The sequence below is a fragment of the Phyllobates terribilis genome, unplaced genomic scaffold, assembly GCF_046119375.1.
Source record: "Phyllobates terribilis strain yellow unplaced genomic scaffold, ASM4611937v1 Scaffold_25__1_contigs__length_18738178, whole genome shotgun sequence".
Taxonomy (NCBI): Eukaryota; Metazoa; Chordata; class Amphibia; order Anura; family Dendrobatidae; genus Phyllobates; species Phyllobates terribilis.
The window spans coordinates 12599278-12625751 of NW_027362785.1; the positions used below are offsets into that span (position 1 = coordinate 12599278).

Here is a 26474-nt window from a genome sequence, read left to right on the forward strand (position 1 = left end):
GTGCCCCCTGTATTATTAGTGACCCCCCCCGACCTCCCTGCCGTCATGTGCCCCCTGTATTATTAGTGACCCCCCCGACCTCCCTGCTGTCATGTGCCCCCTGTATTATTAGTGACCCCCCCCGACCTCCCTGCCGTCATGTGCCCCCTGTATTATTGGGGGCCACTGAACATCAGATTCCTTTATATGGGCAGCTTCTATTTAGTTCTGACTAGTGTGGTCTCTATTTGTTCCTTGTATATACATTGCGATGTGTGGGGGTCCCTGACACTGGGGTACATGATTTGCCCCCCACATCTGTCGGTTCCTCGTCTATTGTTGGTGACGTAATTTCTTTGGGGTCTTCTGAAGACCCCAGGGGGACGGAGTTACGGGTCTCGGTCTGATTTGTGGTAAGAAACTTGTTTGTTATAAAGGTCCTGACTGCTGTGGGGGTCCCTGCTCTCTGGCCGCCCCCTGGCTGCTGTGGGGGTCCCTGCTCTCTGGCCGCCCCCTGGCTGCTGTGGGGGTCCCTGCTCTCTGGCCGCCCCCTGGCTGCTGTGGGGGTCCCTGCTCTCTGGCCGCCCCCTGGCTGCTGTGGGGGTCCCTGCTCTCTGGCCGCCCCCTGGCTGCTGTGGGGGTCCCTGCTCTCTGGCCGCCCCCTGGCTGCTGTGGGGGTCCCTGCTCTCTGGCCGCCCCCTGGCTGCTGTGGGGGTCCCTGCTCTCTGGCCGCCCCCTGGCTGCTGTGGGGGTCCCTGCTCTCTGGCCGCCCCCTGGCTGCTGTGGGGGTCCCTGCTCTCTGGCCGCCCCCTGGCTGCTGTGGGGGTCCCTGCTCTCTGGCCGCCCCCTGGCTGCTGTGGGGGTCCCTGCTCTCTGGCCGCCCCCTGGCTGCTGTGGGGGTCCCTGCTCTCTGGCCGCCCCCTGGCTGCTGTGGGGGTCCCTGCTCTCTGGCCGCCCCCTGGCTGCTGTGGGGGTCCCTGCTCTCTGGCCGCCCCCTGGCTGCTGTGGGGGTCCCTGCTCTCTGGCCGCCCCCTGGCTGCTGTGGGGGTCCCTGCTCTCTGGCCGCCCCCTGGCTGCTGTGGGGGTCCCTGCTCTCTGGCCGCCCCCTGGCTGCTGTGGGGGTCCCTGCTCTCTGGCCGCCCCCTGGCTGCTGTGGGGGTCCCTGCTCTCTGGTCGCCCCCTGGCTGCTGTGGGGGTCCCTGCTCTCTGGCCGCCCCCTGGCTGCTGTGGGGGTCCCTGCTCTCTGGCCGCCCCCTGGCTGCTGTGGGGGTCCCTGCTCTCTGGCCGCCCCCTGGCTGCTGTGGGGGTCCCTGCTCTCTGGCCGCCCCCTGGCTGCTGTGGGGGTCCCTGCTCTCTGGCCGCCCCCTGGCTGTTGTGGGGGTCCCTGCTCTCTGGCCGCCCCCTGGCTGTTGTGGGGGTCCCTGCTCTCTGGCCGCCCCCTGGCTGCTGTGGGGGTCCCTGCTCTCTGGCCGCCCCCTGGCTGCTGTGGGGGTCCCTGCTCTCTGGCCGCCCCCTGGCTGCTGTGGGGGTCCCTGCTCTCTGGCCGCCCCCTGGCTGCTGTGGGGGTCCCTGCTCTCTGGCCGCCCCCTGGCTGCTGTGGGGGTCCCTGCTCTCTGGCCGCCCCCTGGCTGCTGTGGGGGTCCCTGCTCTCTGGCCGCCCCCTGGCTGCTGTGGGGGTCCCTGCTCTCTGGCCGCCCCCTGGCTGCTGTGGGGGTCCCTGCTCTCTGGCCGCCCCCTGGCTGCTGTGGGGGTCCCTGCTCTCTGGCCGCCCCCTGGCTGCTGTGGGGGTCCCTGCTCTCTGGCCGCCCCCTGGCTGCTGTGGGGGTCCCTGCTCTCTGGCCGCCCCCTGGCTGCTGTGGGGGTCCCTGCTCTCTGGCCGCCCCCTGGCTGCTGTGGGGGTCCCTGCTCTCTGGCCGCCCCCTGGCTGCTGTGGGGGTCCCTGCTCTCTGGCCGCCCCCTGGCTGCTGTGGGGGTCCCTGCTCTCTGGCCGCCCCCTGGCTGCTGTGGGGGTCCCTGCTCTCTGGCCGCCCCCTGGCTGCTGTGGGGGTCCCTGCTCTCTGGCCGCCCCCTGGCTGCTGTCGCTTTCTCTGTTTCTGTTCTGTATTCAGGGCAGGGTGTATGCTGGGAGTTATAGTACGTCTCTGTGGTGCGATGCGGCCCCAGTCTTCGGTGCGGCCCCGTCTCACGGCTCCTCTCTTCTTGCAGGGATCCGGGTGCTGGTGGACGCTCGGGAGAAGCTGCACATCCCCTGGGGAGACCCCCGTAACCAGAAGCACGGGGAGCTGCTGATGTCCTTCGATACGCGCTCGGCGCTGGTGGCGCAGGGGATGGTGGAGACGCAGATCTTCCTGCTGCACTTGGCCTCCATCAAAGCGCTGTGGACGGACAGCGGCATCCAGCACGCCTACGACCGCCGCCGCGAGTTCCAGCTGGTAAGACCACCTAGTCACCCCCAGAGCTGCAGCGCCGGCTGTGAGTGGAGTGAGACCATGTTCAGCAAGCGGGGTCCGAGCCCGGACGGTCCCGCACTGAGGGGCTTCACCTTTCTCATAGCCCCCCTTACTGAGACCATGGAGGTTGATGTGAGGGCAGATGAGCGGTGACGGGCATCCTCTCCCCCATAGCCCCCCTCCTTACCAAGACTGCGGTGGTCGGGTGGTGAGGACTGGTACCGCACAGACCCCCGCCTGTCAGGGAGCCGGGGTCTGCTCCAGGGCTGAGGGGGGTTAATGATATGCTGGGTACAGGGGAGCTGCTCAGTGTCAGTCCTGCCTGCACTCCGGGGGCTCTGCGGAGCGGAGGACGGCGACAGGAGGAGCTAAGGAGGGTGCAGAGCAATCCTGGGGGTACGCCGCCATCTGTATACAGCAGAGTAGTGACTGCAGCTCTGGAGGTGACTGGAGCATAAGACATGATGTAACAGCAGAATAGTGACTGCAGCTCTGGAGGATAAGACGCGATGTAACAGCAGAATAGTGACTGCAGCTCTGGAGGATAAGACGCGATGTAACAGCAGAATAGTGACTGCAGCTCTGGAGGTGACTGGAGGATAAGACACGATGTAACAGCAGAATAGTGTCTGCAGCTCTGGTGGTGACTGGAGGATAAGACACGATGTAACAGCAGAATAGTGTCTGCAGCTCTGGTGGTGACTGGAGGATAAGACCTGATGTAACAGCAGCATAGTGACTGCAGCTCTGGAGGTGACTGGAGGATAAGACATGATGTAACCGCAGAATAGTGACTGCAGCTCTGGAGGTGACTGGAGGATAAGACATGATATAACAGCAGAATAGTGACTGCAGCTCTGGAGGTGACTGGAGGATAAGACACGATGTGACTGTAGCTCTGGAGGTGACTGGAGGATAAGACATGATGTGACAGCAGAATAGTGACTGCAGCTCTGAAGGTGACTGGAGGATAAGACATGATGTAACAGCAGAATAGTGACTGCAGCTCTGGAGGTGACTGGAGGATAAGACACAATGTAACAGCAGAATAGTGAGTACAGCTCTGGAGGTGACTGGAGGATAAGACATGATGTGACAGCAGAATAGTGACTGCAGCTCTGGAGGTGACTGGAGGATAAGACATGATGTAACAGCAGAATAGTTACTGCAGCTCTGGAGGTGACTGAAGGATAAGACATGATGTAACAGCAGCATAGTGACTGCAGCTCTGGAGGTGACTGGAGGATAAGACCTGATGTAACAGCAGCATAGTGACTGCAGCTCTGGAGGTGACTGGAGGATAAGACATGATGTAACAGCAGAATAGTGACTGCAGCTCTGGAGGTGACTGAAGGATAAGACATGATGTAACAGCAGAATAGTGAGGGCAGCTCTGGAGGTGACTGAAGGATAAGACATGATGTAACAGCAGAATAGTGACTGCAGCTCTGGAGGTGACTGAAGGATAAGACATGATGTAACAGCAGAATAGTGAGTGCAGCTCTGGAGGTGAGTGGAGGATAAGACACGATGTAACAGCAGAATAGTGAGTGCAGCTCTGGGGGTGACTGGAGGATTAGACATGATGTAACAGCAGACTAGTGACTGCAGCTCTGGAGGTGACTGGAGGATAAGACATGATGTAACAGCAGAATAGTGACTGCAGCTCTGGAGGATAAGACATGATGTAACAGCAGAATAGTGACTGCAGCTCTGGAGGATAAGACATGATGTAACAGTAGAATAGTGACTGCAGCTCTGGAGGTGACTGGAGGATAAGACATGATGTAACAGCAGAATAGTGACTGCAGCTCTGGAGGTGACTGGAGGATAAGACACGATGTAACAGCAGAATAGTGTCTGCAGCTCTGGAGGTGACTGGAGGATAAGACACGATGTAACAGCAGAATAGTGACTGCAGCTCTGGAGGTGACTGGAGGATAAGACACGATGTAACAGCAGAATAGTGTCTGCAGCTCTGGAGGTGACTGGAGGGTAAGACATGATGTAACAGCAGAATAGTGACTGCAGCTCTGGAGGTGACTGGAAGATAAGACATGGTGTAACAGCAGAATAGTGACTGCAGCTCTGGAGGTGACTGGAGGATAAGACACGATGTGACTGCAGCTCTGGAGGTGACTGGAGGATAAGACATGATGTGACAGCAGAATAGTGACTGCAGCTCTGGAGGTGACTGGAGGATAAGACATGGTGTAACAGCAGAATAGTGACTGCAGCTCTGGAGGTGACTGGAGGATAAGACATGATGTAACAGCAGAATAGTGTCTGCAGCTCTGGAGGTGACTGGAGGATAAGACACGATGTAACAGCAGAATAGTGTCTGCAGCTCTGGAGGTGACTGGAGGGTAAGACATGATGTAACAGCAGAATAGTGAGTGCAGCTCTGGAGGTGAGTGGAGGATAAGACACGATGTAACAGCAGAATAGTGAGTGCAGCTCTGGGGGTGACTGGAGGATTAGACATGATGTAACAGCAGACTAGTGACTGCAGCTCTGGAGGTGACTGGAGGATAAGACATGATGTAACAGCAGAATAGTGACTGCAGCTCTGGAGGATAAGACATGATGTAACAGCAGAATAGTGACTGCAGCTCTGGAGGTGACTGGAGGATAAGACATGATGTAACAGCAGAATAGTGACTGCAGCTCTGGAGGTGACTGGAGGATAAGACATGATGTAACAGCAGAATAGTGACTGCAGCTCTGGAGGTGACTGGAGGATAAGACATGATGTAACAGCAGAATAGTGACTGCAGCTCTGGAGGTGACTGGAGGATAAGACACGATGTAACAGCAGAATAGTGTCTGCAGCTCTGGAGGTGACTGGAGGATAAGACACGATGTAACAGCAGAATAGTGACTGCAGCTCTGGAGGTGACTGGAGGATAAGACACGATGTAACAGCAGAATAGTGTCTGCAGCTCTGGAGGTGACTGGAGGGTAAGACATGATGTAACAGCAGAATAGTGACTGCAGCTCTGGAGGTGACTGGAAGATAAGACATGGTGTAACAGCAGAATAGTGACTGCAGCTCTGGAGGTGACTGGAGGATAAGACACGATGTGACTGCAGCTCTGGAGGTGACTGGAGGATAAGACATGATGTGACAGCAGAATAGTGACTGCAGCTCTGGAGGTGACTGGAGGATAAGACATGGTGTAACAGCAGAATAGTGACTGCAGCTCTGGAGGTGACTGGAGGATAAGACATGATGTAACAGCAGAATAGTGTCTGCAGCTCTGGAGGTGACTGGAGGATAAGACACGATGTAACAGCAGAATAGTGTCTGCAGCTCTGGAGGTGACTGGAGGGTAAGACATGATGTAACAGCAGAATAGTGACTGCAGCTCTGGAGGTGACTGGAAGATAAGACACGATGTAACAGCAGAATAGTGACTGCAGCTCTGGAGGTGACTGGAGGATAAGACACGATGTAACAGCAGAATAGTGTCTGCAGCTCTGGAGGTGACTGGAGGATAAGACATGGTGTAACAGCAGAATAGTGACTGCAGCTCTGGATGTGACTGGAGGATAAGACATGGTGTAACAGCAGAATAGTGACTGCAGCTCTGGAGGTGACTGGAGGATAAGACACGATGTAACAGCAGAATAGTGTTTGCAGCTCTGGAGGTGACTGGAGGATAAGACACGATGTAACAGCAGAATAGTGACTGCAGCTCTGGAGGTGACTGGAGGATAAGACATGATGTAACAGCAGAATAGTGACTGCAGCTCTGGAGGTGACTGGAGGATAAGACATGATATAACAGCAGAATAGTGACTGCAGCTCTGGAGGTGACTGGAGGATAAGACACGATGTGACTGCAGCTCTGGAGGTGACTGGAGGATAAGACATGATGTGACAGCAGAATAGTGACTGCAGCTCTGGAGGTGACTGGAGGATAAGACATGGCGTAACAGCAGAATAGTGACTGCAGCTCTGGAGGTGACTGGAGGATAAGACATGATGTAACAGCAGAATAGTGTCTGCAGCTCTGGAGGTGACTGGAGGATAAGACACGATGTAACAGCAGAATAGTGTCTGCAGCTCTGGAGGTGACTGGAGGATAAGACACGATGTAACAGCAGAATAGTGTCTGCAGCTCTGGAGGTGACTGGAGGGTAAGACATGATGTAACAGCAGAATAGTGTCTGCAGCTCTGGAGGTGACTGGAGGATAAGACACGATGTAACAGCAGAATAGTGACTGCAGCTCTGGAGGTGACTGGAGGATAAGACATGATGTAACAGCAGAATAGTGACTGCAGCTCTGGAGGTGACAGGAGGATAAGACATTATGTAACAGCAGAATAGTGACTGCAGCTCTGGAGGTGACTGGAGGATAAGACACGATGTAACAGCAGAATAGTGAGTGCAGCTCTGGAGGTGACTGGAGGATAAGACACGATGTAACAGCAGAATAGTGTCTGCAGCTCTGGTGGTGACTGGAGGATAAGATACGATGTAACAGCAGAATAGTGACTGCAGCTCTGGAGGATAAGACATGATGTAACAGCAGAATAGTGAATGCAGCTCTGGAGGTGACTGGAGGATAAGACATGATGTAACAGCAGAATAGTGACTGCAGCTCTGGAGGTGACTGGAGGATAAGACACGATGTAACAGCAGAATAGTGACTGCAGCTCTGGAGGTGACTGGAGGATAAGACACGATGTAACAGCAGAATAGTGACTGCAGCTCTGGAGGTGACTGGAGGATAAGACATGATATAACAGCAGAATAGTGACTGCAGCTCTGGAGGTGACTGGAGGATAAGACACGATGTGACTGCAGCTCTGGAGGTGACTGGAGGATAAGATATGATGTGACAGCAGAATAGTGACTGCAGCTCTGGAGGTGACTGGAGGATAAGACATGGTGTAACAGCAGAATAGTGACTGCAGCTCTGGAGGTGACTGGAGGATAAGACATGATGTAACAGCAGAATAGTGACTGCAGCTCTGGAGGTGACTGAAGGATAAGACATGGCGTAACAGCAGAATAGTGACTGCAGCTCTGGAGGTGACTGGAGGATAAGACATGATGTAACAGCAGAATAGTGACTGCAGCTCTGGAGGTGACTGAAGGATAAGACACGATGTAACAGCAGAATAGTGACTGCAGCTCTGGAGGTGACTGGAGGATAAGACACGATGTAACAGCAGAATAGTGACTGCAGCTCTGGAGGTGACTGAAGGATAAGACATGATGTAACAGCAGAATAGTGACTGCAGCTCTGGAGGTGACTGGAGGGTAAGACCTGATGTAACAGCAGCATAGTGACTGCAGCTCTGGAGGTGACTGGAGGATAAGACATGATATAACAGCAGCATAGTGACTGCAGCTCTGGAGGTGACTGGAGGATAAGACATGATGTAACAGCAGAATAGTGACTGCAGCTCTGGAGGTGACTGAAGGATAAGACATGATGTAACAGCAGAATAGTGAGTGCAGCTCTGGAGGTGACTGGAGGATAAGACACGATGTAACAGCAGAATAGTGACTGCAGCTCTGGAGGTGACTGAAGGATAAGACCTGATGTAACAGCAGAATAGTGACTGCAGCTCTGGAGGATAAGACATGATGTAACAGCAGAATAGTGACTGCAGCTCTGGAGGTAACTGGAGGATAAGACACGATGGAACAGCAGACTAGTGACTGCAGCTCTGGAGGTGACTGGAGGATAAGACATGATGTAACAGCAGAATAGTGACTGCAGCTCTGGAGGATAAGACATGATGTAACAGTAGAATAGTGACTGCAGCTCTGGAGGATAAGACATGATGTAACAGCAGAATAGTGACTGCAGCTCTGGAGGATAAGACATGATGTAACAGCAGAATAGTGACTGCAGCTCTGGAGGTGACTGGAGGATAAGACATGATGTAACAGCAGAATAGTGACTGCAGCTCTGGAGGTGACTGGAGGATAAGACATGATGTAACAGCAGAATAGTGACTGCAGCTCTGGAGGTGACTGGAGGATAAGACACTATGTAACAGCAGAATAGTGACTGCAGCTCTGGAGGTGACTGGAGGATAAGACACGATGTAACAGCAGAATAGTGACTGCAGCTCTGGAGGTGACTGGAGGATAAGACATGATGTAACAGCAGAATAGTGACTGCAGCTCTGGAGGTGACTGGAGGATAAGACACGATGGAACAGCAGAATAGTGACTGCAGCTCTGGAGGTGACTGGAGGATAAGACATGATATAACAGCAGAATAGTGACTGCAGCTCTGGAGGTGACTGGAGGATAAGACACGATGTGACTGCAGCTCTGGAGGTGACTGGAGGATAAGATATGATGTGACAGCAGAATAGTGACTGCAGCTCTGGAGGTGACTGGAGGATAAGACATGGTGTAACAGCAGAATAGTGACTGCAGCTCTGGAGGTGACTGGAGGATAAGACATGATGTAACAGCAGAATAGTGACTGCAGCTCTGGAGGTGACTGAAGGATAAGACATGGCGTAACAGCAGAATAGTGACTGCAGCTCTGGAGGTGACTGGAGGATAAGACATGATGTAACAGCAGAATAGTGACTGCAGCTCTGGAGGTGACTGAAGGATAAGACACGATGTAACAGCAGAATAGTGACTGCAGCTCTGGAGGTGACTGGAGGATAAGACACGATGTAACAGCAGAATAGTGACTGCAGCTCTGGAGGTGACTGAAGGATAAGACATGATGTAACAGCAGAATAGTGACTGCAGCTCTGGAGGTGACTGGAGGGTAAGACCTGATGTAACAGCAGCATAGTGACTGCAGCTCTGGAGGTGACTGGAGGATAAGACATGATATAACAGCAGCATAGTGACTGCAGCTCTGGAGGTGACTGGAGGATAAGACATGATGTAACAGCAGAATAGTGACTGCAGCTCTGGAGGTGACTGAAGGATAAGACATGATGTAACAGCAGAATAGTGAGTGCAGCTCTGGAGGTGACTGGAGGATAAGACACGATGTAACAGCAGAATAGTGACTGCAGCTCTGGAGGTGACTGAAGGATAAGACCTGATGTAACAGCAGAATAGTGACTGCAGCTCTGGAGGATAAGACATGATGTAACAGCAGAATAGTGACTGCAGCTCTGGAGGTAACTGGAGGATAAGACACGATGGAACAGCAGACTAGTGACTGCAGCTCTGGAGGTGACTGGAGGATAAGACATGATGTAACAGCAGAATAGTGACTGCAGCTCTGGAGGATAAGACATGATGTAACAGTAGAATAGTGACTGCAGCTCTGGAGGATAAGACATGATGTAACAGCAGAATAGTGACTGCAGCTCTGGAGGATAAGACATGATGTAACAGCAGAATAGTGACTGCAGCTCTGGAGGTGACTGGAGGATAAGACATGATGTAACAGCAGAATAGTGACTGCAGCTCTGGAGGTGACTGGAGGATAAGACATGATGTAACAGCAGAATAGTGACTGCAGCTCTGGAGGTGACTGGAGGATAAGACACTATGTAACAGCAGAATAGTGACTGCAGCTCTGGAGGTGACTGGAGGATAAGACACGATGTAACAGCAGAATAGTGACTGCAGCTCTGGAGGTGACTGGAGGATAAGACATGATGTAACAGCAGAATAGTGACTGCAGCTCTGGAGGTGACTGGAGGATAAGACACGATGGAACAGCAGAATAGTGACTGCAGCTCTGGAGGTGACTGGAGGATAAGACATGATGTAACAGCAGAATAGTGACTGCAGCTCTGGAGGTGACTGGAGGATAAGACATGATGTAACAGCAGAATAGTGACTGCAGCTCTGGAGGTGACTGGAGGATAAGACGATGTAACAGCAGAATAGTGACTGCAGCTCTGGTGGTGACTGAAGGATAAGACACTATGTAACAGCAGAATAGTGACTGCAGCTCTGGAGGATAAGAGATGTTGTAACAGCAGAATAGTGACTGCAGCTCTGGAGGTGACTGGAGGATAAGAGATGATGTAACAGCAGAATAGTGACTGCAGCTCTGGAGGTGACTGGAGGATAAGACACGATGTAACAGCAGAAAAGTGACTGCAGCTCTGGAGGTGACTGGAGGATAAGAGATGATGTAACAGCAGAATAGTGACTGCAGCTCTGGTGGTGACTGGAGGATAAGAGATGATGTAACATCAGAATAGTGACTGCAGCTCTGGTGGTGGCTGGAGGATAAGACATGATGTAACAGCAGAATAGTGACTGCAGCTCTGGAGCTGACTGGAGGATAAGACATGATGTAACATCAGAATAGTGACTGCAGCTCTGGAGGTGACTGGAGGATAAGACACGGTGTAATAACAGAATAGTGACTGCAGCTCTTGAGGTGGCTGGAGGATAAGACACGATGTAACAGCAGAATAGTGACTGCAGCTCTGGAGGTGACAGGAGGATAAGACATGATGTAACATCAGAATAGTGACTGCAGCTCTGGAGGTGACTGGAGGATAAGACATGATGTAACAGCAGAATAGTGACTGCAGCTCTGGAGGTGGCTGGAGGATAAGACACGATGTAACAGCAGAATAGTGACTGCAGCTCTGGAGGTGACTGGAGGATAAGACATGATGTAACATCAGAATAGTGACTGCAGCTCTGGAGGTGACTGGAGGATAAGACACGGTGTAATAACAGAATAGTGACTGCAGCTCTTGAGGTGGCTGGAGGATAAGACACGATGTAACAGCAGAATAGTGACTGCAGCTCTGGAGGTGACAGGAGGATAAGACATGATGTAACATCAGAATAGTGACTGCAGCTCTGGAGGTGACTGGAGGATAAGACACGATGTAACAGCAGAATAGTGAGTGCAGCTCTGGTGGTGACTGGAGGATAAGACACGATGTAACAGCAGAATAGTGACTGCAGCTCTGGAGGTGACTGGAGGATAAGACACGATGTATCAGCAGAATAGTGACTGCAGCTCTGGAGGTGACTGGAGGATAAGACACGATGTAACAGCAGAATAGTGTCTGCAGCTCTGGAGGTGACTGGAAGATAAGACACGATGTAACAGCAGAATAGTGTCTGCAGCTCTGGAGGTGACTGGAGGATAAGACATGATGTAACAGCAGAATAGTGACTGCAGCTCTGGAGGTGACAGGAGGATAAGACATGATGTAACAGCAGAATAGTGACTGCAGCTCTGGAGGTGACTGAAGGATAAGACACGATGTAACAGCAGAATAGTGAGTGCAGCTCTGGAGGTGACTGGAGGATAAGACACGATGTAACAGCAGAATAGTGTCTGCAGCTCTGGTGGTGACTGGAGGATAAGACACGATGTAACAGCAGAATAGTGACTGCAGCTCTGGAGGTGACTGGAGGATAAGACACGATGTAACCGCAGAATAGTGACTGCAGCTCTGGAGGTGACTGGAGGATAAGACACAATGTAACCGCAGAATAGTGACTGCAGCCCTGGCGGTGACTGGAGGATAAGACACGATGTAACAGCAGAATAGTGACTGCAGCTCTGGAGGTGACTGGAGGATAAGACATGATATAACAGCAGAATAGTGACTGCAGCTCTGGAGGTGACTGGAGGATAAGACACGATGTGACTGCAGCTCTGGAGGTGACTGGAGGATAAGACGCGATGTAACAGCAGAATAGTGACTGCAGCTCTGGAGGTGACTGGAGGATAAGACACGATGTAACAGCAGAATAGTGTCTGCAGCTCTGGAGGTGACTGGAGGATAAGACATGATGTAACAGTAGAATAGTGACTGCAGCTCTGGAGGTGACTGGAGGATAAGACATGATGTAACAGTAGAATAGTGACTGCAGCTCTGGAGGTGACTGGAGGATAAGACACGATGTAACAGTAGAATAGTGACTGCAGCTCTGGAGGTGGCTGGAGGATAAGACACGATGTAACAGCAGAATAGTGACTGCAGCTCTGGAGGTGACTGGAGGATAAGACATGATATAACAGCAGAATAGTGACTGCAGCTCTGGAGGTGACTGGAGGATAAGACACGATGTAACAGCAGAATAGTGACTGCAGCTCTGGAGGTGACTGGAGGATAAGACACAATGTAACAACAGAATAGTGACTGCAGCTCTGGAGGTGACTGGAGGATAAGACATGATGTAACAGCAGAATAGTGACTGCAGCTCTGGAGGTGACTGGAGGATAAGACACAATGTAACAACAGAATAGTGACTGCAGCTCTGGAGGTGACTGGAGGATAAGACACAATGTAACAACAGAATAGTGACTGCAGCTCTGGAGGTGACTGGAGGATAAGACATGATATAACAGCAGAATAGTGACTGCAGCTCTGGAGGTGGCTGGAGGGTAAGACACGATGTAACAGCAGAATAGTGAGTGCAGCTCTGGAGGTGACTGGAGGATAAGACACGATGTAACAGCAGAATAGTGTCTGCAGCTCTGGTGGTGACTGGAGGATAAGACACGATGTAACAGCAGAATAGTGACTGCAGCTCTGGAGGTGACTGGAGGATAAGACACGATGTAACCGCAGAATAGTGACTGCAGCTCTGGAGGTGACTGGAAGATAAGACACAATGTAACAGCAGAATAGTGACTGCAGCTCTGGAGGTGACTGGAGGATAAGACATGATGTAACAGCAGAATAGTGAGTGCAGCTCTGGAGGTGACTGGAGGATAAGACATGATGTAACAGCAGAATAGTGACTGCAGCTCTGGAGGTGACTGGAGGATAAGACACGATGTAACAGTAGAATAGTGACTGCAGCTCTGGAGGTGACTGGAGGATAAGACACGATGTAACAGCAGAATAGTGACTGCAGCTCTGGAGGTGACTGGAGGATAAGACACGATGTAACAGCAGAATAGTGACTGCAGCTCTGGAGGTGACTGGAGGATAAGACACGATGTAACAGCAGAATAGTGACTGCAGCTCTGGAGGTGACTGGAGGATAAGACATGATGTAACAGCAGAATAGTGACTGCAGCTCTGGAGGTGACTGGAGGATAAGACACGATGTAACAGCAGAATAGTGACTGCAGCTCTGGAGGTGACTGGAGGATAAGACATGATGTAACGGCAGAATAGTGAGTGCAGCTCTGGAGGTGACTGGAGGATAAGACAGGATGTAACAGCAGAATAGTGACTGCAGCTCTGGAGGTGACTGGAGGATAAGACATGATGTAACGGCAGAATAGTGAGTGCAGCTCTGGAGGTGACTGGAGGATTCGGTGCTCTCACCTGCTGACCCTTCTCTTTCCTGCAGGGGGAGTCGGTGAAGTATTTCCTGGATAATTTGGAGAAGTTGGGGGAAGCGGTGAGTTCGGGGCCACAGATGGGGGGGGGGGGATAGGTGTGGTAAGATTGCGGTGTGTGTGGAGCAGTGATGTCCTCGGGCTCCTGCGGTGCGAGGCTGATCTGTGTCCTCCCTGCAGCGTTGTCCTCGCTCCCATAGTGCGGAGGTTTCCTGCGTGTTGTCTGCGTGTCGGGGGTTAATTACATCTAGTGGAAGAAGCTTCCAGCATCAGCAGGGTTAACTGAGGCGAGGGGCGGGGCCAGACACTGGGACTTCATTTTTATTATTCAACAAAATAGAATTAACCCTTCTATTCCTGGAAGCTTCTTAATCTGCAGGTTTAATGTGTAGATGAGATGCTGCACTGTATATGGGGAATGACATGGACACAGGCTGCAGCAACCAGTGACCTGTGTGGAGATGGCGGTAGATGGGGCAAAGCCGCCATACTGAAGCATCACTGGGATGTGTGGTGTCCCTGCTCCCCCTGCTGGCTGCTCGCTGTCATTACTGTGTGTGGTGTCCCTGCCCCCCCTGCTGGCTGCTCGCTGTCATTACTGTGTGTGGTGTCCCTGCCCCCCCTGCTGGCTGCTCGCTGTCATTACTGTGTGTGGTGTCCCTGCCCCCCCTGCTGGCTGCTCGCTGTCATTACTGTGTGTGGTATGCCTGCTCCCCCTGCTGGCTGCTCGCTGTCATTACTATGTGTGGTGTCCCTGCCCCCCCTGCTGGCTGCTCGCTGTCATTACTATATGTGGTATCCCTGCCCCCCCTGCTGGCTGCTCGCTGTCATTACTGTGTGTGGTATCCCTGCTCCCCCTGCTGGCTGCTCGCTGTCATTACTATGTGTGGTGTCCCTGCTCCCCCTGCTGGCTGCTCGCTGTCATTACTGTGTGTGGTGTCCCTGCCCCCCCTGCTGGCTGCTCGCTGTCATTACTGTGTGTGGTATGCCTGCTCCCCCTGCTGGCTGCTCGCTGTCATTACTGTGTGTGGTGTCCCTGCCCCCCCTGCTGGCTGCTCGCTGTCATTACTGTGTGTGGTGTCCCTGCTCCCCCTGCTGGCTGCTCGCTGTCATTACTGTGTGTGGTATGCCTGCTCCCCCTGCTGGCTGCTCGCTGTCATTACTGTGTGTGGTGTCCCTGCTCCCCCTGCTGGCTGCTCGCTGTCATTACTGTGTGTGGTGTCCCTGCCCCCCCTGCTGGCTGCTCGCTGTCATTACTGTGTGTGGTATGCCTGCTCCCCCTGCTGGCTGCTCGCTGTCATTACTGTGTGTGGTGTCCCTGCCCCCCCTGCTGGCTGCTCGCTGTCATTACTGTGTGTGGTATGCCTGCTCCCCCTGCTGGCTGCTCGGTGTCATTACTGTCTGTGGTGTCCCTGCCCCCCCTGCTGGCTGCTCGCTGTCATTACTGTGTGTGGTGTCCCTGCTCCCCCTGCTGGCTGCTCGCTGTCATTACTGTGTGTGGTGTCCCTGCTCCCCCTGCTGGCTGCTCGCTGTCATTACTGTGTGTGGTGTCCCTGCTCCCCCTGCTGTCTGCTCGCTGTCATTACTATGTGTGGTATGCCTGCTCACCCTGCTGGCTGCTCGCTGTCATTACTGTGTGTGGTGTCCCTGCCCCCCCTGCTGGCTGCTCGCTGTCATTACTGTGTGTGGTATGCCTGCCCCCCCTGCTGGCCGCTCGCTGTCATTACTATGTGTGGTGTCCCTGCTCCCCCTGCTGGCTGCTCGCTGTCATTACTATGTGTGGTGTCCCTGCCCCCCCTGCTGGCTGCTCGCTGTCATTACTATGTGTGGTGTCCCTGCCCCCCCTGCTGGCTGCTCGCTGTCATTACTATATGTGGTATCCCTGCTCCCCCTGCTGGCTGCTCGCTGTCATTACTATGTGTGGTGTCCCTGCTCCCCCTGCTGGCTGCTCGCTGTCATTACTGTGTGTGGTGTCCCTGCTCCCCCTGCTGGCTGCTCGCTGTCATTACTATGTGTGGTGTCCCTTCCCCCCCTGCTGGCTGCTCGCTGTCATTACTATGTGTGGTGTCCCTTCCCCCCCTGCTGGCTGCTCGCTGTCATTACTGTGTGTGGTGTCCCTGCCCCCCCTGCTGGCTGCTCGCTGTCATTACTGTGTGTGGTGTCCCTGCCCCCCCTGCTGGCTGCTCGCTGTCATTACTGTGTGTGGTGTCCCTGCTCCCCCTGCTGGCTGCTCGCTGTCATTACTATGTGTGGTGTCCCTGCTCCCCCTGCTGGCTGCTCGCTGTCTTTACTATATGTGGTATCCCTGCTCCCCCTGCTGGCTGCTCGCTGTCATTACTATGTGTGGTGTCCCTGCTCCCCCTGCTGGCTGCTCGCTGTCATTACTGTGTGTGGTGTCCCTGCTCCCCCTGCTGGCTGCTCGCTGTCATTACTGTATGTGGTATCCCTGCTCCCCCTGCTGGCTGCTCGCTGTCATTACTATGTGTGGTGTCCCTGCTCCCCCTGCTGGCCGCTCGCTGTTATTACTATGTGTGGTGTCCCTGCTCCCCCTGCTGGCTGCTCGCTGTCATTACTGTATGTGGTTTCCCTGCTCCCCCTGCTGGCCGCTCGCTGTCATTACTTTATGTGGTATCCCTGCTCCCCCTGCTGGCTGCTCGCTGTCATAACTTTATGTGGTATCCCTGCTCCCCCTGCTGGCTGCTCGCTGTCATTACTATGTGTGGTGTCCCTGCTCCCCCTGCTGGCTGCTCGCTGTCATTACTGTGTGTGGTGTCCCTGCTCTCCCTGCTGGCTGCTCGCTGTCATTACTTTGTGGTATCCCTGCTCCCCCTGCTGGCTGCTCGTTGTCATTACTTTATGTGGTATCCCTGCTCCCCCTGCTGGCTGCTCGCTGTCATAACTTTATGTTGTATCCCTGCTCCCCCTGCTGGCTGCTCGCTGTTACTATATGTGAAGGTAACTGGATACTTAGTCACATTAAACAGTGTTTCTGTTTTTTCTCTCCTCTATAATCCTTCACTTTCTACTAACCCCTCTAATCCCTACACCTAAGGAACTCTTCATCTCTCCCTCCATCCTCCTCATCCATCTCACCTCCTCCTCAGAACTATTCCTCAACATTCAATCCTTTTGTCTCCAATCACAGACAGCCACCTCATGCTCTCTCCTGCTCCCACCTGCTAACACTTTCTCTGCTCCTCCTCACTGCTGGCGACATCTCCCCTAATCCCCCCACTCATCCCCACAGTCACTTCTACCTTTCATCCTAGATCTAGCACACATTTCCACAACCTCTCTAACCTTATACCCATCCGCCCAGCCCCTGCTTCCCCAGCCCCACTAACAGGAGCTCTATGGAACGCTCGCTCCGTCTGCAACAAACTTTCCTACATCCACGATCTCTTCATCACTAACAAACTCTCCTTCTCGGCATCATTGAAGCCTGGCTCACCCCCTCTGACACGGCCTCTCCTGCTGCACTTTTGTATGACGGACTCCTCCTTTCCCACACACCCCGCCCCAGCAGCAAGCATGGTGGAGGAGTAGGCTTTCTCTTGTTAGATAACTGCTCCTTCACCCAAATCCCACTGCCACCCTCAGTTACTCTCCCCTCTTTTGAGGTGCACTGTGTGCGCATTTACTCCCCCTCCAACCTTCAACTGGCTGTCATCTACTGCCCCCGCCCAGGACCAGCCACCACCTTCTTCTACCACTTCACCACCCAGCTACTTCACTTCCTTTCCGCTGACGTCCCCACTATCCTCATGGATGACTTCAACATCCCCATTGACACTTCCCTCTCATCTGTCTCTAAGCTCCTATCCCTCACTTCCTCCTTCGGCCTCGCTCAATGGTCTTCAGCCCCCACTCATAAAGATGGCCACACTCTGGACCTCATCTTCACCCGCCTCTGTTCCCTATCTAACCTCTCTAACTCTCCTCTCCCTCTCTCTGACCACAACCTCCTCACATTTTCTCCCCTCTCCAGGGCAACAATCCCCACTCCCGAAACCTGCACACCCTCGCAGAAACGTCAAACACCTCGACCTACACTCACTCTCCGAATCCCTTCTCCTCTTACAGACATAAGTTCCTTACACGATGCAGATGTTGCTGCCGCTTTATATAACACTACAATAGCTGCAGCTCTCAATTCAGTCGCCCCCCTCACACATACCAAAGCCCGCACAATCATCAGACAACCCTGGCACACCAGCCTAACTAAAGAACTGCGACGGGCCTCCAGGGTTGCTGAGTGTAGATGGAAAAGGTCCCGCTCCATACAAGCACTTCATCGCATTCAAACAGTCCCTCACTACCTTCAAGTCCACACTCACTGCAGCAAAACAAACCTACTTCTCATCTCACATATCCTCCTTGTCTCACAACCCCAAACTATTCAACACCTTCAATTCTCTCCTCCATCCTCCAGCGCCTCCTCCCTCTCCTCTCATCTCAGCTGAAGACTTTACCTCATTCTTCAAGCAGAAGATTGACACCATCAGACAAAGCTTTTGCTATAACTCTCCACACCGTCCTCCTCCTCAGATCTACTCCACTATCCTTCTCCGACATCACGGAAGATCAACTTCCCTCTTTGCTCTCCAGATCACCCCTCACCACCTGCGAACTTGACCTAATTCCGTCCCACCTCATCCCAAACCTCACTGCAGTCTTCATCCCAACCCTAACCCACCTCTTCAACCTGTCACTAGCAACTGGTGTCTTCCCCTCATGCTTCAAACCCGCCCCTATCACACCCATCCTCAAAAAGCCCTCCCTTGACCCATCCTCTGAGACCAGCTACCGCCCCATATCACTTCTCCCCAACGCCTCAAAACTACTGGAACAACGTGTCCAAGCCCTCTCCACTTCCTGCCGACTCCAACTCAGAAATATCTCCTGGATAGGTTGTAAGTGGGTTGTGACTAGACAGGGGGAGAGGAGAGTTGGAGAGGGGGGTGAAGATGAGGTCCAGTGTGGGGGCGGAAGACCATTGAGTGAGACCGAAGGGATACAGATGAGAGGGAAGTGTCAATGGGGATGTTGAAGTTACCCATTATGATAGTGGGGATGTCAGTGGAAAGGAAGAAGTTTGCCAGGTGGTGAAGTGGTCTAAGAAGGTGGCGGTTGGTCCTGGGGGGGTGGTAGATGACAGCCAGCTGGAGGTTGGAGGAGGGAGTAGGTGCGCGTACAGTGCACTTCAAAAGAGGGGAGGGCGGCAGTGGGATTGGGGAGAAGGAGCAGTTATCTTGACAAAAGAAAACCTACTCCTCCACCATGCTTGCTGCTGGGGCGGGGTGTTTGGGAAAGGTGGAATCCACCGTACGAAAATGCAGCTGGAGAGGCCGTGTCAGAGGGGGTGAGCCAGGTTTCGGTTGATGCTGAGGAAGGAAAGTTTGTTAGTAATAAAAAGATCATGGATGTAGGAAGGTTTGTTGCAGATGGAGCGAGTGTTCCAGAGAGTCCTGCTAGAGGGACTGGGGAAGTGGCGGCTGGGTATAAGGTTAGAGAAGTTACGGAAATTTGTGGTACGTTGTGGATAAGAGGTAGAAGTGACTGGGGATTTGGTGAGGAGGGCCAGGATTTGGAGAGATGTCGCAGGCAGTGAGAAGCAGGGAAAGTGTTAGGTGGGAACATGAGGTGGCTGTCTATATGGAGACAGAGGATTGAATGTTGAGGAATAGTTCTGAGGAGGAGGTGAGATGAATGGGGAGGATGGAGGGAGAGATGAAGAGTTCATTACTAGGTGTAGGGATTAGGGGGTTAGTACAAAGTGGAGGAGTATAGGGGAGAGGAAACATTGTTTACTTTGCCTGCGTATCCAGTTCCCTTCTGATTCAATTCTGGTCGTCTTCTTATTTCTACCCTTACGCTATGAGATACTTAAGGCGATGGATGCAGACACTGGGGGGGGTCTCCGCTGCTGTGTTCAGTGTGACAGTCTAGGGGGGGGAAGGGTGTCTCGTCTGTGAATGTTGCAGTCCGGTGGGTCTTTGTGGTGTGTGCGACACTGGGGGTCTCTGGTGCGTATGACAGTCCAAGGGTCTCCTCTGCTTATTGTGCTGTCCTCTCCCCGCAGGACTACCTCCCATCTCAGCAGGACATCCTTCTGGCCCGTCGTCCCACCAAGGGGATCCACGAATATGACTTTGAAATAAAGAACGTGCCTTTCAAGATGGTGGACGTGGGCGGGCAGCGGTCGGAGCGGAAGCGGTGGTTCGAGTGCTTCGACAGCGTCACCTCCATCCTGTTCTTGGTGTCGTCCAGCGAGTACGACCAGGTGCTGATGGAGGACCGCCAGACCAACCGGCTCACAGAGTCCCTCAACATCTTCGAGACCATCGTGAACAACCGGGTGTTCAGCAACGTGTCCATCATCCTGTTCCTGAACAAGACGGACCTCCTGGAGGAGAAGGTGAAGGTGGTGGGCATCCAGGACTACTTCCCGGAGTTCTCGGGGGAGCCGCACTGCCTAGCCGACGTGCAGAAGTTCCTGGTGGATTGTTTCCGCACCAAGCGCCGGGACCAGCAGCAGAAGCCGCTGTACCACCACTTCACCACCGCCATCAACACGGAGAACATTCGGCTGGTGTTCCGCGACGTGAAGGACACCATCCTGCACGACAACCTGAAGCAGCTGATGCTGCAGTGATGGCCGCCGCCGAGGCTGCTCTTTTTAAGATTCTCCTGATTTTATGGTTTTACTTGTTGTTTGAGGCTTCTGCCGCCGCTCTGGGGACTCGCAGCCAATCAGAGCCGGCCTTACGGAGCAGCAGTGGCCGCAGCGGTGGACGGAGCGGCGCCTCCTCCCTGCCGCGGCCCCGGGATCCCGCCTTATCTGTGTATAACTAACAGCACAAATCTGTATTTTACACTTTGCGCCTTTTTTATTTTTTACCATCCTTTTTTTAAGTTTCCTGAATTTGTAGCCATTTGTCAGAGGATGATGAGGGTGGTGGTCCGCGCCCCCACATGTCAGAGGATGATGAGGGTGGTGGTCCGCGCCCCCCGCAGCACAGAGTCTCTAGTTTTATATTGTAGTATTACTTTTAACCTATTAACGAGGACTTGTCCGCTGGGAGGCGCCTGGACCGCCGCCTGCGCCTGGACCGCCGCCTGGACCTGGGGACCGCCGCCAGCGCCTGGACCGAGGCCTTAGCGGATGCAGTACTAATACCATGTAATAGAAGCCTTGGATCTGCGGGGACGAGACCCCTGTAACGATGCCCACGACCCTTCATCTTGCACTTTGTCGAGGGCAGATGGGTGGCGGGACCCTGGATTACCGATCCTTATAGGGGGCACCACTAGTCAGGGCCGCCTGTGCCCAGGGTCTGTGAGCGTACTACTGTAGGGGGCGCTGCGGAGAGTTACGGGGGCTCTTGTGGTGTCGTCCTCCGCTCCGTCTGTCTTCATGTGCCAAAGCAATAATTTCCACTGTGTCCTGGGGTCCGCAGACCCCTCTCCGCCCTGTCGCCTGCAGCGTGGTGGCAGGTGTGGTGTGGGGGTCTCTGGCCCCCCGTGTAACCAGCTCTTGTATCCGGATGTCTCTTCACTTTTGTTTTTTTTTCGGATGTTTTCTAGATGAAATGTGAATGAATCTTCGGGGGTCACCGGGGGGAGGGGCAGCAGCTGTGGATTTTTCGGGTGGGGGGGTTGTATTTGTCATTTTCTTCACCTGGTGAATGGTCGGTGTGGGATATAATGGGGGGCAAAGCGCTTGCTCCCTGTTGTCAGCCAGTGGCTGCAGGGGCTCCCACAGATGAAGGCCGGAGGATGGCGCCTCCGGGGGGCTCCCAGTCTGTGCCGTCACCTATTATTGTTTAACTGAAGGGGGTTAATCTGCACGGGGTCGTTGGGCCACATTCACACAGATGTTATCCGGAGCGGAGAGTCGCGCGGGCTCTGCAGTCCTGCACAGCACGATTGCTGACGGAAGGGGTCCGGCGGTCGCTGGGGGAGGTCGGGGCAGAAGTCAGGATCCAGTGTGCTATATGGGTGGGGTCTCTTCTCTCGCTACTCTGAGCGGGGGTCTCTTCTCTCGCTTCTCTGAGCGGGGGTCTCTTGCTATAATGGGCAGGGGCGGGGTAGCACATTGTAATGGGCGGGGTCTCTGGCCCTGCACTATACGGGGGGGGGGGCATTATTGGAGGCTCCAGAAGCTTTCCGGCCATGTAGCGCCTGGTCACAGCCTCCGCCCCCGTCGGCCTCCGCCCCCGTCAGCCTCCGCCCCCGTCAGCCTCCGCCCCCCGTAGTTGGGGGCGGAGCTTCCAGATCTGTTCACCATCCCCTCCTCCATTACTTAGGTGCCTTCCGCTGAGACTTGTAGTTCCCAAACGCTGCAGATCCCCTGGTGCCAAATGCTAAGTCACGCCTGCGGCTCTGTACTACTACCCCCAGCAGATTCACACAGCAATAAATGAGTATGTGGGAGGAGCCTGTGCTTGTCCCGCCCCCTCTATCATCCTGTAGCTTTATATACCCACAATGGGGGCAGCAGTGGAAAGTCGCTCCGGTCCTGAATGTAAAGCTGCAGCTTTGCTTCATTTACATCCAGAGCTGTGCTCACAGTTCAGCTGCAGAGCATTGTGGGAGATGTGGTGGTCTCCGCCTGATGGGAGCACTGGATGTGACTGGAGAAGCAGAGACCCCCGACGCTCGGCCATGGCGCTTTCCCTTTAACCCCTCGGTGCCTTCTGCCTTTTTATGGTTTTTATACAGAAGTGTTTTATAGATCAGCCGCTCGTTTTCTACGTCCTGTAAATATGTGACCCCCTCGCATCATAACCATGGAGGGCGGCCAGTAACTACAAAAGTGCCTGCAGGTTGTACCTCACCCCAGAATCTCAGCTGTACGGAGGCAGGAGGCGCGCAGTGCCTCACCGCTGCCACTAGTCCTGGTCTCTTATATGTATGGCCGCTCGCAGCTGCCGTCTGTGGAGAACGATGTAACCGCGCCGCGTAGAGTTAAGATGGTGGCGCGGCCAACGCTGGTTGTACTCCTATGCTGCAATCTATTGCTACAGCTCCCTGACTGTGCGCCCCTCTCCACGCCTCCCTCCTGACTGCGCCCCTCTCCACGCCTCCCTCCTGACTGCGCCCATCTCCACGCCTCCCTCCTGACTGTGCGCCCCTCTCCACGCCTCCCTCCTGACTGTGCGCCCCTCTCCACGCCTCCCTCCTGACTGTGCGCCCCTCTCCACGCCTCCCTCCTGACTGTGCGCCCCTCTCCACGCCTCCCTCCTGACTGTGCGCCCCTCTCCACGCCTCCCTCCTGACTGTGCGCCCCTCTCCACGCCTCCCTCCTGACTGTGCGCCCCTCTCCACGCCTCCCTCCTGACTGTGTGCCCCTCTCCACGCCTCCCTCCTGACTGTGCGCCCCTCTCCACGCCTCCCTCCTGACTGTGCGCCCCTCTCCACGCCTCCCTCCTGACTGTGCGCCCCTCTCCACGCCTCCCTCCTGACTGTGCGCCCCTCTCCACGCCTCCCTCCCTCCTGACTGTGCGCCCCTCTCCACGCCTGCCTCCCTCCTGACTGTGCGCCCCTCTCCACGCCTGCCTCCCTCCTGACTGTGCGCCCCTCTCCACGCCTGCCTCCCTCCTGACTGTGCGCCCCTCTCCACGCCTGCCTCCCTCCTGACTGTGCGCCCCTCTCCACGCCTGCCTCCCTCCTGACTGTGCGCCCCTCTCCACGCCTGCCTCCCTCCTGACTGTGCGCCCCTCTCCACGCCTGCCTCCCTCCTGACTGTGCGCCCCTCTCCACGCCTGCCTCCCTCCTGACTGTGCGCCCCTCTCCACGCCTGCCTCCCTCCTGACTGTGCGCCCCTCTCCACGCCTGCCTCCCTCCTGACTGTGCGCCCCTCTCCACGCCTGCCTCCCTCCTGACTGTGCGCCCCTCTCCACGCCTGCCTCCCTCCTGACTGTGCGCCCCTCTCCACGCCTGCCTCCCTCCTGACTGTGCGCCCCTCTCCACGCCTGCCTCCCTCCTGACTGTGCGCCCCTCTCCACGCCTGCCTCCCTCCTGACTGTGCGCCCCTCTCCACGCCTGCCTCCCTCCTGACTGTGCGCCCCTCTCCACGCCTGCCTCCCTCCTGACTGTGCGCCCCTCTCCACGCCTGCCTCCCTCCTGACTGTGCGCCCCTCTCCACGCCTGCCTCCCTCCTGACTGTGCGCCCCTCTCCACGCCTGCCTCCCTCCTGACTGTGCGCCCCTCTCCACGCCTGCCTCCCTCCTGACTGTGCGCCCCTCTCCACGCCTGCCTCCCTCCTGACTGTGCGCCCCTCTCCACGCCCGCCTCCCTCCTGACTGTGCGCCCCTCTCTACGCCCGCCTCCCTCCTGACTGTGCGCCCCTCTCTACGCCCGCCTCCCTCCTGACTGTGCGCCCCTCTCTACGCCCGCCTCCCTCCTGACTGTGCGCCCCTCTCTACGCCCGCCTCCCTCCTGACTGTGCGCCCCTCTCTACGCCCGCCTCCCTCCTGACTGTGCGCCCCTCTCTACGCCCGCCTCCCTCCTGACTGTGCGCCCCTCTCTACGCCCGCCTCCCTCCTGACTGTGCGCCCCTCTCTACGCCCTCCTGACTGTGCGCCCCTCTCTACGCCCTCCTGACTGTGCGCCCCTCTCTACGCCCTCCTGACTGTGCGCCCCTCTCTACGCCCTCCTGACTGTGCGCCCCTCTCTACGCCCTCCTGACTGTGCGCCCCTCTCTACGCCCTCCTCCCTCCTGACTGTGCGCCCCTCTCTACGCCCTCCTCCCTCCTGACTGTGCGCCCCTCTCTACGCCCTCCTCCCTCCTGACTGTGCGCCCCTCTCCACGCCCTCCTCCCTCCTGACTGTGCGCCCCTCTCCACGCCCCAGTTCCAGACCTTATGTCCACCATCTTCCGTCTCCGGGTGCTTTGTGGCCCCGGCCGTGTGATCTGGGGCTTTGCTGTTGTACATTTTCTTGGTGATAAGTTATTTGGAGCTGACACCCCCCTGCGCTGATCTCGGCTCCGCGGTTGTCGGATGCCTCGTGCGTCCTGTACATTCTGTATATATTCCTGAGGATTTTTGTTGTTGCATTTTTCCATTATTTGCCTTGTAAATCTGATAGTTACTGACCTGAAATAAACCTGATAAATCCTGAGCTGCCGTGTTCTGCAGATGATGGGGTCCGGGGATGTGGGGGTCCATGTCCCGTGGTACCTGAACCTGCAAGAGACACGGCCACTTCGACTCCAAATGTTATCATATATCTCCAGGTAGGCCGCCACGTTGTCTCCCTGCTGCGGTAGAGGTGGGCTCGCCGCGTTGTCTCCCCGCTGCGGTAGAGGTGGGCTGGCCGCGTTGTCTCCCCGCTGGGGTAGAGGTGGGCTGGCCGCGTTGTCTCGCCGCTGGGGTAGAGGTGGGCTGGCCGCGTTGTCTCGCCGCTGCGGTAGAGGTGGGCTGGCCGCGTTGTCTCGCCGCTGGGGTAGAGGTGGGCTGGCCGCGTTGTCTCGCCGCTGGCGTAGAGGTGGGCTGGCCGCGTTGTCTCGCCGCTGGCGTAGAGGTGGGCTGGCCGCGTTGTCTCGCCGCTGGCGTAGAGGTGGGCTGGCCGCGTTGTCTCGCCGCTGGCGTAGAGGTGGGCTGGCCGCGTTGTCTCGCCGCTGGCGTAGAGGTGGGCTGGCCGCGTTGTCTCGCCGCTGGGGTAGAGGTGGGCTGGCCGCGTTGTCTCGCCGCTGGGGTAGAGGTGGGCTGGCCGCGTTGTCTCGCCGCTGGGGTAGAGGTGGGCTGGCCGCGTTGTCTCGCCGCTGGGGTAGAGGTGGGCTGGCCGCGTTGTCTCGCCGCTGGGGTAGAGGTGGGCTGGCCGCGTTGTCTCGCCGCTGGGGTAGAGGTGGGCTGGCCGCGTTGTCTCGCCGCTGGGGTAGAGGTGGGGTATTAGACCTCCGTCAACCCGGTGAATAACCTCCGGCCCTCACCGTGCCCTCTGCCTTTATGATCGTGTGACAGAACAGCCGGTGGTGCAGAGGTCACTGGTACACCGGAGGCTCCTATTCTAGGACCACACTGGTAACAAGCCCACTCTTCACACTCCTGCCCCCTGAATCTTCCCCATCACCTGTGAGTGATACAAGGCGGTTAGTAGGTTATCTGCCCCGTGTTCTGTGAGAGCCGCGATTTCTGGACACACAGATGTTCTGGAAGTGACAGGATGGCAAGTGCAGTCCACTGCGGCTCCACACAAGGTGAGGGATTTGGAGCTTTGTTCTGTGATTGTTAGGGATTTAAAGAAAGAAAAGAAGCCTAGAGAAATCCAGGATTGCTGTAGGTGGTGATGATGAACCTTCCTATTACCGAGTAAACTTCTGAGCGAAGCAGGGAGCCAAGTGACGATTACCCAGCTCAGGGCCACCTGTCGAAGCATCTTAAGGGGAAATGTGCCGTAAAGTGGAGGCCATGATATTGGAAGACAGTCAGGTCAAAGTCATTGTTATAGCTCATGACTTAGCGGAAGCCGTGTTGGCTTAGATGCTTATCATTCATGTCAGAGGTCAGTTCCCGGTGGGTGCCATGAATGTTGGCACCTGTGCAAAAAATAAATAGCCAAGAGAATTTAGACCGAGAAAATCCAGGAGACTTCTCAAATTACTACAACCATGGGTCCACCACCATGATCCTGAGACCAAACACATGGGTCCTAGGTCCATGCAATGGAATCACGAGAGGTGACGAGCCGACCGCTGCAGAGATCATGGCAGTGGTTTTATAGGATACAGAAGGCTATTTATTACTAGAATTCGTGCCACATAAGACAATTACTAGAGACACCTCGCCTTCAACAATGAAGGCCTC

At 55.2% G+C, this 26474-nt stretch overlaps 1 protein-coding gene across 4 annotated transcripts in view; it reads left to right on the forward strand.

Annotated features, from left to right (window-relative positions):
* GNA13 (G protein subunit alpha 13) overlaps nucleotides 1–24789 on the forward strand; it is a 50852-nt gene extending 26063 nt beyond the window's left edge. For all 4 annotated transcript variants that reach the window (XM_073660344.1, XM_073660347.1, XM_073660346.1 and 1 more), the window contains exons 2-4: nucleotides 2185–2411; nucleotides 13674–13724; nucleotides 19745–24789. In XM_073660344.1, coding sequence (XP_073516445.1) covers nucleotides 2185–2411; nucleotides 13674–13724; nucleotides 19745–20317 — 851 coding nt within the window. In that variant the 3' untranslated portion in view covers nucleotides 20318–24789. The remainder of the gene's footprint in view (nucleotides 1–2184; nucleotides 2412–13673; nucleotides 13725–19744) is intronic.
* The last annotated feature ends 1685 nt before the right edge of the window (nucleotides 24790–26474 follow it).